General features: G+C 43.9%; 1 protein-coding gene across 1 annotated transcript; it reads right to left on the bottom strand.

Annotated features, from left to right (window-relative positions):
- Positions 1 to 3,171: 3,171 nt before the first annotated feature.
- Positions 3,172 to 12,957, bottom strand: LOC109876569 (tetraspanin-8). The gene is made up of 9 exons (XM_031818554.1): positions 12,745 to 12,957; positions 12,343 to 12,411; positions 11,487 to 11,603; positions 11,059 to 11,133; positions 5,964 to 6,059; positions 5,265 to 5,381; positions 4,701 to 4,757; positions 4,282 to 4,365; positions 3,172 to 4,146 (listed from the first exon to the last, which is right to left on the bottom strand). Exons 1-9 carry the CDS (start codon positions 12,802 to 12,804, stop codon positions 3,979 to 3,981), a joined length of 843 nt encoding a protein of 280 aa, XP_031674414.1. The 5' UTR covers positions 12,805 to 12,957; the 3' UTR covers positions 3,172 to 3,978.
- Between the last annotated feature and the right edge of the window lie 1,774 nt (positions 12,958 to 14,731).

Raw genomic sequence — 14,731 nt, 5'->3', positions numbered from 1 at the left:
CTTTTCTAGTGCCCGCGCACTCTCTCTCTGTCTCTCTCTCTCTGTCTCTCTCTCTCTCTGTCTCCCTCGAGTGTTTTAGTTGGGGTTCTCCTCTGTTCCCTCACCTGTCTCTTCCCTCGGGTGTTTTAGTTGGGGTTCTCCTCTGCTCCCTCCCTCACCTGTCTCTTCCCTCTGGTGTTTTAGTCGGGGTTCTCCTCTGCTCCCTCACCTGTCTCTTCCCTCGGGTGTTTTAGTCAGGGTTCTCCTCTGCTCCCTCACCTGTCTCTTCCCTCGGGTGTTTTAGTCGGGGTTCTCCTCTGTTCCCTCACCTGTCTCTTCCCTCGGGTGTTTTAGTCAGGGTTCTCCTCTCCTCTGCTCCCTCACCTGTCTCTTCCCTCGGGTGTTTTAGTCGGGGTTCTCCTCTGTTCCCTCACCTGTCTCTTCACTCTGGTGTTTTAGTCAGGGTTCTCCTCTGCTCCCTCACCTGTCTCTTCCCTCGGGTGTTTTAGTCGGGGTTCTCCTCTGTTCCCTCACCTGTCTCTTCCCTCGGGTGTTTTAGTCAGGGTTCTCCTCTCCTCTGCTCCCTCACCTGTCTCTTCCCTCGGGTGTTTTAGTCGGGGTTCTCCTCTGTTCCCTCACCTGTCTCTTCACTCTGGTGTTTTAGTCAGGGTTCTCCTCTGCTCCCTCCCTCACCTGTCTCTTCCCTCTGATGTTTTAGTCGGGGTTCTCCTCTGATCCCTCACCTGTCTCCTCCCTCGGGTGTTTTAGTTGGGGTTCTCCTCTGCTCCCTCACCTGTCTCTTCCCTTGGGTGTTTTAGTCGGGGTTCTCCTCTGTTCCCTCACCTGTCTCTTCCCTCGGGTGTTTTAGTCAGGGTTCTCCTCTGATCCCTCACCTGTCTCTTCCCTCGGGTGTTTTAGTCGGGGTTCTCCTCTGATCCCTCACCTGTCTCTTCCCTCTGGTGTTTTAGTCAGGGTTCTCCTCTGCTCCCTCACCTGTCTCTTCCCTCTGGTGTTTTTAGTCAGGGTTCTCCTCTGATCCCTCACCTGTCTCTTCCCTCGGGTGTTTTAGTCAGGGTTCTCCTCTGTTCCCTCACCTGTCTCTTCCCTCGGGTGTTTTAGTCAGGGTTCTCCTCTGATCCCTCACCTGTCTCTTCCCTCGGGTGTTTTAGTCAGGGTTCTCCTCTGATCCCTCACCTGTCTCTTCCCTCTGGTGTTTTAGTCAGGGTTCTCCTCTGCTCCCTCACCTGTCTCTTCCCTCTGGTGTTTTTAGTCAGGGTTCTCCTCTGATCCCTCACCTGTCTCTTCCCTCGGGTGTTTTAGTCGGGGTTCTCCTCTGATCCCTCACCTGTCTCTTCCCTCGGGTGTTTTAGTCAGGGTTCTCCTCTGCTCCCTCACCTGTCTCTTCCCTCGGGTGTTTTAGTCAGGGTTCTCCTCTGATCCCTCACCTGTCTCTTCCCTCGGGTGTTTTAGTCAGGGTTCTCCTCTGCTCCCTCACCTGTCTCTTCCCTCGGGTGTTTTAGTCGGGGTTCTCCTCTGATCCCTCACCTGTCTCTTCCCTCGGGTGTTTTAGTCAGGGTTCTCCTCTGCTCCCTCACCTGTCTCTTCCCTCGGGTGTTTTTAGTCAGGGTTCTCCTCTGCTCCCTCACCTGTCTCTTCCCTCTGGTGTTTATTCAGGGTTCTCCTCTGCTCCCTCCCTCACCTGTCTCTTCCCTCGGGTGTTTTAGTCGGGGTTCTCCTCTGCTCCCTCACCTGTCTCTTCCCTCTGGTGTTTATTCAGGGTTCTCCTCTGATCCCTCACCTGTCTCTTCCCTCGGGTGTTTTAGTCAGGGTTCTCCTCTGCTCCCTCACCTGTCTCTTCCCTCGGGTGTTTTAGTCAGGGTTCTCCTCTGATCCCTCACCTGTCTCTTCCCTCGGGTGTTTTAGTCAGGGTTCTCCTCTGCTCCCTCACCTGTCTCTTCCCTCGGGTGTTTTAGTCGGGGTTCTCCTCTGATCCCTCACCTGTCTCTTCCCTCGGGTGTTTTAGTCAGGGTTCTCCTCTGCTCCCTCACCTGTCTCTTCCCTCGGGTGTTTTTAGTCAGGGTTCTCCTCTGCTCCCTCACCTGTCTCTTCCCTCTGGTGTTTATTCAGGGTTCTCCTCTGCTCCCTCCCTCACCTGTCTCTTCCCTCGGGTGTTTTAGTCGGGGTTCTCCTCTGCTCCCTCACCTGTCTCTTCCCTCTGGTGTTTATTCAGGGTTCTCCTCTGATCCCTCACCTGTCTCTTCCCTCGGGTGTTTTAGTCAGGGTTCTCCTCTGCTCCCTCACCTGTCTCTTCCCTCGGGTGTTTTAGTCAGGGTTCTCCTCTGATCCCTCACCTGTCTCTTCCCTCGGGTGTTTTAGTCAGGGTTCTCCTCTGCTCCCTCACCTGTCTCTTCCCTCGGGTGTTTTAGTCGGGGTTCTCCTCTGATCCCTCACCTGTCTCTTCCCTCGGGTGTTTTAGTCAGGGTTCTCCTCTGCTCCCTCACCTGTCTCTTCCCTCGGGTGTTTTTAGTCAGGGTTCTCCTCTGCTCCCTCACCTGTCTCTTCCCTCTGGTGTTTATTCAGGGTTCTCCTCTGCTCCCTCCCTCACCTGTCTCTTCCCTCGGGTGTTTTAGTCGGGTTCTCCTCTGCTCCCTCACCTGTCTCTTCCCTCTGGTGTTTATTCAGGGTTCTCCTCTGCTCCCTCCCTCACCTGTCTCTTCCCTCTGGTGTTTTAGTCAGGGTTCTCCTCTGATCCCTCACCTGTCTCTTCCCTCGGGTGTTTTAGTCGGGGTTCTCCTCTGCTCCCTCACCTGTCTCTTCCCTCTGGTGTTTTAGTCAGGGTTCTCCTCTGATCCCTCACCTGTCTCTTCCCTCGGGTGTTTTAGTCGGGGTTCTCCTCTGATCCCTCACCTGTCTCTTCCCTCGGGTGTTTTAGTCAGGGTTCTCCTCTGCTCCCTCACCTGTCTCTTCCCTCGGGTGTTTTAGTCAGGGTTCTCGCCTCTCTCAGTAGCTCCAGGTTTGTAGACAATAACATCTAGAGTTTTTATTCAACTGAATTGGAACTTAATATGCAAAGCATCTAAAAATAGAATGTTTTCTCAAAAGAGGAAATCATTTCAACATTCTAATATATAATATATTCCCCCAGAAGAGTTCCCCCAAATTCTAATATATTTGAACAAAAAGAGACACATGTAGAAGACAGATGCTTTATTTAGAAACATAAGAGAGCAAGACAGTTGGCATGTTGTATATTTCATATAAGGATTTACAGTTCATAGCAAAACACTTAACATTGTTCCATTTCATTGCAAAAAGCTTCCCTTCTGTCGACCTTCCCTTCTGTCGACCTTCCCTTCTGTCGACCTTCCCTTCTGTCGTTCTTCCCTTCTGTCGACCTTCCCTTCTGTCGACCTTCCCTTCTGTCGACCTTCCCTTTCGTTTCCCTTTTTATTATTGCAGTTTCAAGGCAAATGATTTGACATTCAAAGTCCTATGGAAATGACATTCTGTCCTTACTATCTCAGAGTTGTCCTCTCTGTGTGATATCCTCTTTTCAAAACGCCCTGCCGGCTCATTGTGTCTCATTCTGCAAATAAAATGTAACGTTCCCCAACCATTTGACTCAGAACTCGCTGCATATGTATAAAACCACCGGTGGTGATTCTCTTTAAACGTAGAACTCAAATCAAAAGCAAATTACACACAGAAGGAAGTAGCACCTTCCTTTTTGGTTTGACAGTCAGAAAGAGAGTTAAGGAGACCTCTCGTTGAAAAACACACAACAACAACCAGAAGATGTAGAAGGAAAACAGTGGGAGTCTGGACACCATAGAAATAGACCCCTAGAAAGACAATCCCCATTCAACTATATTGATCATACGCCATGGTTGTGGGGCTTTAACCATTCTAGTAGTTCTATTTCTATGCTGAGCCAGACTGAACAACAGCCTAAAACCATGTCATCTAAACTAACCACATCCTGAACCTCAGTCTGATTTCTCACTTCTCAGTCTTCTCAGGCTCGTTGTAAAGCTCGGTGTACTTGGGTGGGTGGGAACTGAAGCTGAACTTGGATGGGTGAGAGCTGACACTGAACACCACAGGAACCCCTACGGTAGAGCTCCTCAGCTGAGCCAGCAGGACGGCAGACATCACCGCTCCCAGGAGCTGGAGAACAACACAACAACATGAATTCAAGACAACCACGCGGGTGACAGCAAGCCAGGGGGACTAGTAGAGATATTCAACTGACAGTTTGATGTGTAAGGTGTGAAATGTGCGCGGTAAAGAATGCACGCTCACAGCCAGAGCAGCGAATCCGAAGGAAACGCCCAACAGGATGTCCAGAGCTTTAGCCAGGTAGCCCTCGAGGATGGGGAAGCAGGTCTGTGGGACAGAGGTCCGTTAATACTCATTGGAACACAGATCACAACTCAGTCATGGTCCTGTCTAGCTCACATGGTTACAGTGTGGTACTAGGCGATGCCAAGGTCACGGGTTCAATTCCCGCAGGGATCACAAAAAAACTCAAAATGTGCAGACTGAAAAAGAGGTTGGTGAATTTCATGTCTGTGTAATTAACGTGACTCAGATCATGACTCAACAGAAGAGCTTCAGTCTCCACAGTGTGCTGCTCTCTGATCAGTGACAAAAGCAACCGGTTCTGTCTAGGAATGTAGACGGTTGATCTAAAGATAACAGAAAAGGGAAGCTGGTCCAACCTGTTTGTAGATCAGCTTCTGGTGTCCAGTCATCCTGTACTCTGAAAGGAACAACAACTGAAAAACAGAAGACGAAAAACTGACATGACGTAACCCTTTATGACTGTCTCTAACAGACATAACCCTTTATGACTGTCTCTAACAGACATAACCCTTCATGAATGTCTCTAACAGACATAACCCTTTATGAATGTCTCTAACAGACATAACCCTTCATGAATGTCTCTAACAGACATAACCCTTAATGAATGTCTCTAACAGACATAACCCTTAATGAATGTCTCTAACAGACATAACCCTTCATGAATGTCTCTAACAGACATAACCCTTCATGAATGTCTCTAACAGACATAACCCTTCATGAATGTCTCTAACAGACATAACCCTTAATGAATGTCTCTAACAGACATAATGTACTGAAGGGTTAAAAGGTGTCTCATGGAAGACCAGGATGTAAACCTATGTGCATAAGAACTGAGAAGAAGAAGGAGGAGAAGAAGGAGGAGACTATTGACTATAAAGCTACATCATCAGTCCTGTCATGTAGAGTTGATCTGAACTCACCCGGTATGGAATGTTCAGGCATGTACCCTCCATCTGATCGTCCTCCCCCTGACAGAGACAGGAGTCAGGGACGTTGTTGCCCCAGTCTGTGTAACTGAACAGCCCACAGCACTTCAACTGTTAAAAAACACACACACAGTCAGTCAGCGTATCGGACAAAAGGACATGTTGAGAACAGTAAACTAGTTGAACCACGAGGTCAACCTCAACACAAAAGGACATGTTGAGAACAGTAAACTAGTTGAACCACGAGGTCAACCTCAACACAAAAGGACATGTTGAGAACAGTAAACTAGTTGAACCACGAGGTCAACCTCTTCCTCATTACTGCTGGTTAGAGTCAACAAAACAAGGGCTGTTATGCCCAGCAGTGTCTGGACCTATTTGGAAGGAACACTTCCATTTTGGGGGTTTGGGAGGACAGTAGACTCATTGGTCAAGGGTAGGGATCAAGTGAACACTACAGTGTGTTGCTACAGGAACATTACTGAGGTACATGTTGTACACGAAACTAGTAACTTCTCAAATCTATAAAGTATATAATGAATGATATTATTGTAAATCTTAGTGAAATATTTCCGGCTGATGATTCATGGAAAAGACAGAATACATCCCCAAAGCGGGATCCTTTGATATAATGAATGTTATGGACATGTCAAGTATATTGTGGTGAAATGATTGATGGAAATGTCCCTGTACATTCAGCTGAATCCTCTCAGTGAACTGTCTAACATCAGGGGAGGCTTCGTTCAGAGGCAGGCCCTCACGGAACTTCGCCTCCACGATCTGCATCATCTGCAAAACAAACACAACAACTGCAGATGTCAACAATGGCCTTGACAGAATTCACACACACACACACACACACACACACACACACACACACACACACACACACACACACACACACACACACACACACACACACACACACACACACACACACACACACACACACACACACACACACACACACACACACACACGCGCACACAAACACACACACATCAGTACCTTCCTGTCTACTAGTATAACACATCAGTACCACTGACTGTAGTCCTGTCTACCAGTATAACACATCAGTACCACTGGCTGTAGTCCTGTCTACCAGTATAACACATCAGTATTACAGTACCACTGACTGTAGTCCTGTCTACCAGTATAACAAATCAGTACTACTGACTGTAGTCCTGTCTACCAGTATAACACATCAGTACCACTGGCTGTAGTCCTGTCTACCAGTATAACACATCAGTACCACTGACTGTAGTCCTGTCTACTAGTATAACACATCAGTATTACAGTACCACTGACTGTAGTCCTGTCTACCAGTATAACACATCAGTATTACAGTACCACTGGCTGTAGTCCTGTCTACTAGTATAACACATCAGTATTACAGTACCACTGACTGTAGTCCTGTCTACTAGTATAACACATCAGTACCACTGGCTGTAGTCCTGTCTACTAGTATAACACATCAGTACCACAGACTGTAGTCCTGTCTACCAGTATAACACATCAGTACCACTGGTTGTAGTCCTGTCTACCAGTATAACACATCAGTATTACAGTACCACTGACTGTAGTCCTGTCTACCAGTATAACACATCAGTACCACTGGCTGTAGTCCTGTCTACCAGTATAACACATCAGTACCACTGGCTGTAGTCCTGTCTACCAGTATAACACATCAGTACCACTGGTTGTAGTCCTGTCTACCAGTATAACACATCAGTATTACAGTACCACTGACTGTAGTCCTGTCTACCAGTATAACACATCAGTACCACTGGCTGTAGTCCTGTCTACCAGTATAACACATCAGTATTACAGTACCACTGACTGTAGTCCTGTCTACTAGTATAACACATCAGTACCACTGGCTGTAGTCCTGTCTACCAGTATAACACATCAGTATTACAGTACCACTGACTGTAGTCCTGTCTACTAGTATAACACATCAGTATTACAGTACCACTGGCTGTAGTCCTGTCTACCAGTATAACACATCAGTATTACAGTACCACTGACTGTAGTCCTGTCTACTAGTATAACACATCAGTATTACAGTACCACTGGCTGTAGTCCTGTCTACTAGTATAACACATCAGTACCACTGACTGTAGTCCTGTCTACCAGTATAACACATCAGTACCACTGGCTGTAGTCCTGTCTACCAGTATAACACATCAGTACCACTGACTGTAGTCCTGTCTACTAGTATAACACATCAGTATTACAGTACCACTGGCTGTAGTCCTGTCTACCAGTATAACACATCAGAACGACTGGCTATAGTCCTGTCTACCAGTATAACACATCAGTATTACAGTACTACTGACTGTAGTCCTGTCTACTAGTATAACACATCAGTATTACAGTACCACTGACTGTAGTCCTGTCTACCAGTATAACACATCAGTACTACTGACTGTAGTCCTGTCTACTAGTATAACACATCAGTATTACAGTACCACTGACTGTAGTCCTGTCTACCAGTATAACACATCAGTATTACTGACTGTAGTCCTGTCTACTAGTATAACACATCAGTACTACTGACTGTAGTCCTGTCTACTAGTATAACACATCAGTACCACTGGCTGTAGTCCTGTCTACCAGTATAACACATCAGTATTACAGTACCACTGACTGTAGTCCTGTCTACTAGTATAACACATCAGTACTACTGACTGTAGTCCTGTCTACCAGTATAACACATCAGTACCACTGACTGTAGTCCTGTCTACCAGTATAACACATCAGTACCACTGACTGTAGTCCTGTCTACCAGTATAACACATCAGTACCACTGGTTGTAGTCCTGTCTACCAGTATAACACATCAGTACCACTGGCTGTAGTCCTGTCTACCAGTATAACACATCAGTACCACTGACTGTAGTCCTGTCTACCAGTATAACACATCAGTACCACTGGTTGTAGTCCTGTCTACCAGTATAACACATCAGTACCACTGGCTGTAGTCCTGTCTACTAGTAGAACACATCAGAACGACTGGCTGTAGTCCTGTCTACCAGTATAACACATCAGTATTACAGTACCACTGACTGTAGTCCTGTCTACTAGTATAACACATCAGAACGACTGGCTGTAGTCCTGTCTACCAGTATAACACATCAGTATTACAGTACTACTGACTGTAGTCCTGTCTACCAGTATAACACATCAGTACCACTGGCTGTAGTCCTGTCTACCAGTATAACACATCAGTACCACTGACTGTAGTCCTGTCTACCAGTATAACACATCAGTATTACAGTACCACTGACTGTAGTCCTGTCTACCAGTATAACACATCAGTATTACAGTACCACTGACTGTAGTCCTGTCTACCAGTATAACACATCAGTATTACAGGACCACTGACTGTAGTCCTGTCTACCAGTATAACACATCAGTATTACAGTACCACTGACTGTAGTCCTGTCTACTAGTATAACACATCAGTACTACTGACTGTAGTCCTGTCTACCAGTATAACACATCAGTACCACTGGCTGTAGTCCTGTCTACTAGTATAACACATCAGTACCACTGACTGTAGTCCTGTCTACTAGTATAACACATCAGTATTACAGTACCACTGACTGTAGTCCTGTCTACCAGTATAACACATCAGAACGACTGACTGTAGTCCTGTCTACTAGTATAACACATCAGTACCACTGGCTGTAGTCCTGTCTACCAGTATAACACATCAGTATTACAGTACCACTGACTGTAGTCCTGTCTACTAGTATAACACATCAGTACTACTGACTGTAGTCCTGTCTACCAGTATAACACATCAGTACCACTGACTGTAGTCCTGTCTACCAGTATAACACATCAGTACCACTGACTGTAGTCCTGTCTACCAGTATAACACATCAGTACCACTGGTTGTAGTCCTGTCTACCAGTATAACACATCAGTACCACTGGCTGTAGTCCTGTCTACCAGTATAACACATCAGTACCACTGACTGTAGTCCTGTCTACCAGTATAACACATCAGTACCACTGGTTGTAGTCCTGTCTACCAGTATAACACATCAGTACCACTGGCTGTAGTCCTGTCTACTAGTAGAACACATCAGTATTACAGTACCACTGACTGTAGTCCTGTCTACTAGTATAACACATCAGAACGACTGGCTGTAGTCCTGTCTACCAGTATAACACATCAGTATTACAGTACCACTGACTGTAGTCCTGTCTACTAGTATAACACATCAGAACGACTGGCTGTAGTCCTGTCTACCAGTATAACACATCAGTATTACAGTACTACTGACTGTAGTCAGTAGTCCTGTCTACTAGTATAACACATCAGTATTACAGTACCACTGACTGTAGTCCTGTCTACCAGTATAACACATCAGTACTACTGACTGTAGTCCTGTCTACTAGTATAACACATCAGTATTACAGTACCACTGACTGTAGTCCTGTCTACCAGTATAACACATCAGTATTACTGACTGTAGTCCTGTCTACTAGTATAACACATCAGTACTACTGACTGTAGTCCTGTCTACTAGTATAACACATCAGTACCACTGGCTGTAGTCCTGTCTACCAGTATAACACATCAGTATTACAGTACCACTGACTGTAGTCCTGTCTACTAGTATAACACATCAGTACTACTGACTGTAGTCCTGTCTACCAGTATAACACATCAGTACCACTGACTGTAGTCCTGTCTACCAGTATAACACATCAGTACCACTGACTGTAGTCCTGTCTACCAGTATAACACATCAGTACCACTGGTTGTAGTCCTGTCTACCAGTATAACACATCAGTACCACTGGCTGTAGTCCTGTCTACCAGTATAACACATCAGTACCACTGACTGTAGTCCTGTCTACCAGTATAACACATCAGTACCACTGGTTGTAGTCCTGTCTACCAGTATAACACATCAGTACCACTGGCTGTAGTCCTGTCTACTAGTAGAACACATCAGTATTACAGTACCACTGACTGTAGTCCTGTCTACTAGTATAACACATCAGAACGACTGGCTGTAGTCCTGTCTACCAGTATAACACATCAGTATTACAGTACTACTGACTGTAGTCCTGTCTACCAGTATAACACATCAGTACCACTGGCTGTAGTCCTGTCTACCAGTATAACACATCAGTACCACTGACTGTAGTCCTGTCTACCAGTATAACACATCAGTATTACAGTACCACTGACTGTAGTCCTGTCTACCAGTATAACACATCAGTATTACAGTACCACTGACTGTAGTCCTGTCTACCAGTATAACACATCAGTATTACAGTACCACTGACTGTAGTCCTGTCTACCAGTATAACACATCAGTATTACAGGACCACTGACTGTAGTCCTGTCTACCAGTATAACACATCAGTATTACAGTACCACTGACTGTAGTCCTGTCTACTAGTATAACACATCAGTACTACTGACTGTAGTCCTGTCTACCAGTATAACACATCAGTACCACTGGCTGTAGTCCTGTCTACTAGTATAACACATCAGTACCACTGACTGTAGTCCTGTCTACTAGTATAACACATCAGTATTACAGTACCACTGACTGTAGTCCTGTCTACCAGTATAACACATCAGAACGACTGACTGTAGTCCTGTCTACTAGTATAACACATCAGTACCACTGACTGTAGTCCTGTCTACTAGTATAACACATCAGTATTACAGTACCACTGACTGTAGTCCTGTCTACTAGTATAACACATCAGTATTACAGGACAGTGATGTACAGACATTATTATTACCCAACAATACCTCAGAACGGTACATGGCTGTGGGCACCGCCAGACGCAGGAGGCCGAAGCAGCCAATAAAACAGGCCACCAGAAACTAGAGAGAGAGATAGAGAGACTTACACAATTTTCTGTCCAATAAAGTTACTGTGTGACTCAGTGAATCGTTTGAACAAAACAGGTTACGAAACGGTAAGTGTCTTTCCTAACCCAATGTCGTAATACGATGTAAAACAGGATATCAGGGGGGGTTTCCCAGACACAGACTGAGCCTACTTCTGGACTAAAAAGCAAGCTCAAGTAGGTATCTTCATTGAAAACCAGTTTTTAGTCCATAACTGGGGTTAATCTGTGTCTGGAAAACCGTGACATATTGTATATTGTTCTGTCTCTATGGTCGTAGATGTCTGTTTGAATGTGAACTCAGCTCGTCGCAGTAGACCCCCTCACCACGATCAGGGGAATTCTCTTCTCTCTGTGTGCTCCGTACGCCCCGAGCAGAGACATGGCCATGGTGATGCCTCCTACCAGATACATCACCAGAAACCCTTTGGACTGGTTCTCAAACTGAAAAACAATACAACATCCATCATGTGTCTCAGCGTACCATTATGACATCATAATAGCAATGCCTCCTACCAGAGACATCATCAGAAACCCTTTGGACTGGTTCTCAAACTGAAAAACAATACAACATCCATCGTGTGTCTCAGCGTACCATTATGACATCATAATAGCCTACGTTCCTAATAGGCAAAAATCACATCTTTTATTATTGCACGGTAGACCTATAATTCTTGTATGGGACAGTACTTTAGGAACATTGACATTGTACACGAGAGTTCACTTTGTGTATATATAGCTAACCAATAAGGAAGTATAATTATAGTCTACTACATAAACTGTTGACACATGGACCTGTTTTTCAGATGCTGAAGCGTTTAATGCTTATGAGTAACTGTTTGTTTCCACTTTTGTTTTTTCAAAATAGAGAAATTATCAAATCTAAATTAATGATCTTTGGTAAGAATTCATTCAATATCCATATATATGAATAGATATATATATATATAAGAATTCATTCAATATCCATATATATGAATAGATATATATATATATAAGAATTCATTCAATATCCATATATATGAATAGATATATATATATATATTCGTAAAATTCAGTTTGAATGTCATTTGAACTTTGAGCCCATTTAGCTCTTGTCTAGGGTGTTACATGTGCGGCTTTAAACTTCTTCAAAGCTCAAACCGCATGTAACGCCACGGACCAGAGCTAGATCCCATTTTACCTCTGAAGTGCTGTCATTGTAGGCGAATTGACCCAGAAGTCCCAGGCCGATAATCACACCTCCAACGATCTAAAGAAAAACATCCCTTTCACTATCAAATAACATAATGTAATAAAACACGTCATTAAAGCCATATTTAACGGATGTAAAGTTGGATTATACAACTTTATACAACATGGAGAGACACGTAGGAAAGTGGATAGAAACCATATAATTTCACACAGACAGGCTACAAACATTTGTAAACTAACTTTTATGGGCAGAAGTGTTTGGTGAAGAAGATACACGAACTTGTTGTTTTGCTGCGCAGTTGATTACAATCGAAAGTAACCTTAAAGTATCGCCTACTGAGTTAATCACATGTTCCTACTTGTATTTACAAATAAAGAGTTGCTAACTTACCGCAAACAGCAGGTTGAAGAAGACAAAAAGCCGCTGGAAACAGCTATTAAGTTTAGCCATTGTCGTGATTATCAGGTACACACTTCAGCTTTCAGAAAACGAACTCTACCTGTCCGTGCTGTTCGTGAGTGTGCCAGTTTTCCGGGTAGCTGATGTGGTCGGCAGTACCGAGTTAGTTCCTGTAAATTACACTGTAACCAACGATGTATATAAACCCTGGATTGCTGATGGTATTTATTGCCATTATAAGCCTTTGAAGCCAACGGTCGGCCATATTGGAACTCCCCGGTACGGCTCAGTCCTCCACAAGAATGAATGGAGATCTACAGTATTTATAAATAAAGGACAAAATTACAGGTATTTAATACTTGTTGTTGTTGTAGTTGGGACAGTATCATTAGTTATCAAAAAAATATATACTTTAAGGGAAATGTTTTTTAAAAATTCTAACTGTTTTATTTGTATGATTAGCTCACATGATTTCATTTGAATGTATCCATTAAGGTGTCTCTAATGGAATAAATGCTTTTCTAAAGATTCCAAATGGAATGGCATTCCAGAATGCCAAGATGGAGGTTCAATGGCTTCAACACACACCCCCTTAAAATCATCTAGTGTATATATATATATATATATATATAAGCCACATACCGTAAGCTTTTTTTCTGTATATAAAAAATAATAAATAAATTATTTAAATTATTTAATAAATTATTATTGTTATTACAACAGAATAACAACAAAAACAATAATAACAACAAAAACATAGGACATCACTACACGTAAGCACAGACAGAAGGAGTAACCCAGATATGCCACAGGGCCTATAAAGCTGAAGCATCCGTTTAGATTTTTAACGTTTTCTCACCACCAAATGGTAGTTCAGTCGTGGGTATATGAGTGGGAGAGGATGGAACTACGTGAAACTGGGCAGACGTTCTTGCTAATTTTCTCATCGATGAAACATTTGATCTCAATATATTTTTCTGTTCCCTAAACTACAATATGTTACAAACACAGTGAAGTAAGTTTTAAAGACTTCTCCAAATATTTAAATGAAATTTGTTTAGAAAGAGTGCAAGGTCGAATTGAATTTGTGCACAAGCGCAGAGTAGGCGTTCCCTAATGGAAATATGCAAATACACGCTACAACGCGCCAATAGGATCTCGCTAGCTCTTGCTTGGCTTTAACCACCTTGCTGGTTCTGCCCACTCTTCGTTATTTGCTCCCACTGTAAACGGCACAGATGAACTATCTTGGGTTAGTTATATTTCGCTGTATCTAAGCCTGTCCTGCATCATCTAAAGGATTTTTCCAGTGTTTACAAACTTGCCTACCGACATTTCACTGCATGGATATAGCAGAACGAATATGAAAATATATGTTAGTTTTTTTTACAGAGATACATTACACCAACTCTAGACTCAAATCAAATGTGAAAGTTTATTAAATCAAATGTTATATTATTTGGGGTGTAGCAAAATGCTTGAAAGATATCACAGGCTGGTGAGAGAGAAAGAAAGACAGACAGTGAGTAGAGAGAGAGAGAGGAGAGAGCAAATGAGCAAGCGATAGAAGACAAGAGAAATAAAGATTTGGTTTATTGATCCAAGGCTGAGCTAGAATAGGGTCTTCATCCCCTGGGATCCAGGTTATTAACTGTAGTCTGTAATGAGGAGAGACTGGGTCAGAATAGAGTCTTAGTCTCCTGGGACCCAGGTAATTAACTGACTGTCTGTAGTCCATGATGAGGAGAGACTGGGTCAGAATAGAGTCTTAGTCTCCTGGGACCCAGGTAATTAACTGACTGTCTGTAGTCCATGATGAGGAGAGATTGGGTCAGAATAGAGTCTTAGTCTCCTGGGACCCAGGTAATTAACTGACTGTCTGTAGTCCAGAATGGGGAGAGATTGGGTCAGAATAGGGTCTCTCTCTCTCTCTCTCTGTGTCTCTCTGTCTCTCTCTGTGTCTGTCTCTCTCTCTCTC

Source organism: Oncorhynchus kisutch, unplaced genomic scaffold (assembly GCF_002021735.2).
Source record: "Oncorhynchus kisutch isolate 150728-3 unplaced genomic scaffold, Okis_V2 scaffold1480, whole genome shotgun sequence".
Taxonomy (NCBI): domain Eukaryota; kingdom Metazoa; phylum Chordata; class Actinopteri; order Salmoniformes; family Salmonidae; genus Oncorhynchus; species Oncorhynchus kisutch.
Note: the sequence above shows the minus strand (reverse complement) of the source record. Positions and strands in the feature narration are given on the sequence as shown.

Bases quoted from the DNA above. Each gene is read 5' to 3' on its own strand.
- LOC109876569 (XM_031818554.1), bottom strand. From the start codon at position 12,804: ATGGCTAAACTTAATAGCTGTTTCCAGCGGCTTTTTGTCTTCTTCAAC. The intron at 4,366-4,700 runs GTTGGACCAGCT...TCTGTCCCACAG, and splicing joins AGAAGCTGATCTACAAACAG to ACCTGCTTCCCCATCCTCGA. The intron at 4,147-4,281 runs GTGAGCGTGCAT...GTTGTTCTCCAG, and splicing joins TCGGATTCGCTGCTCTGGCT to CTCCTGGGAGCGGTGATGTC.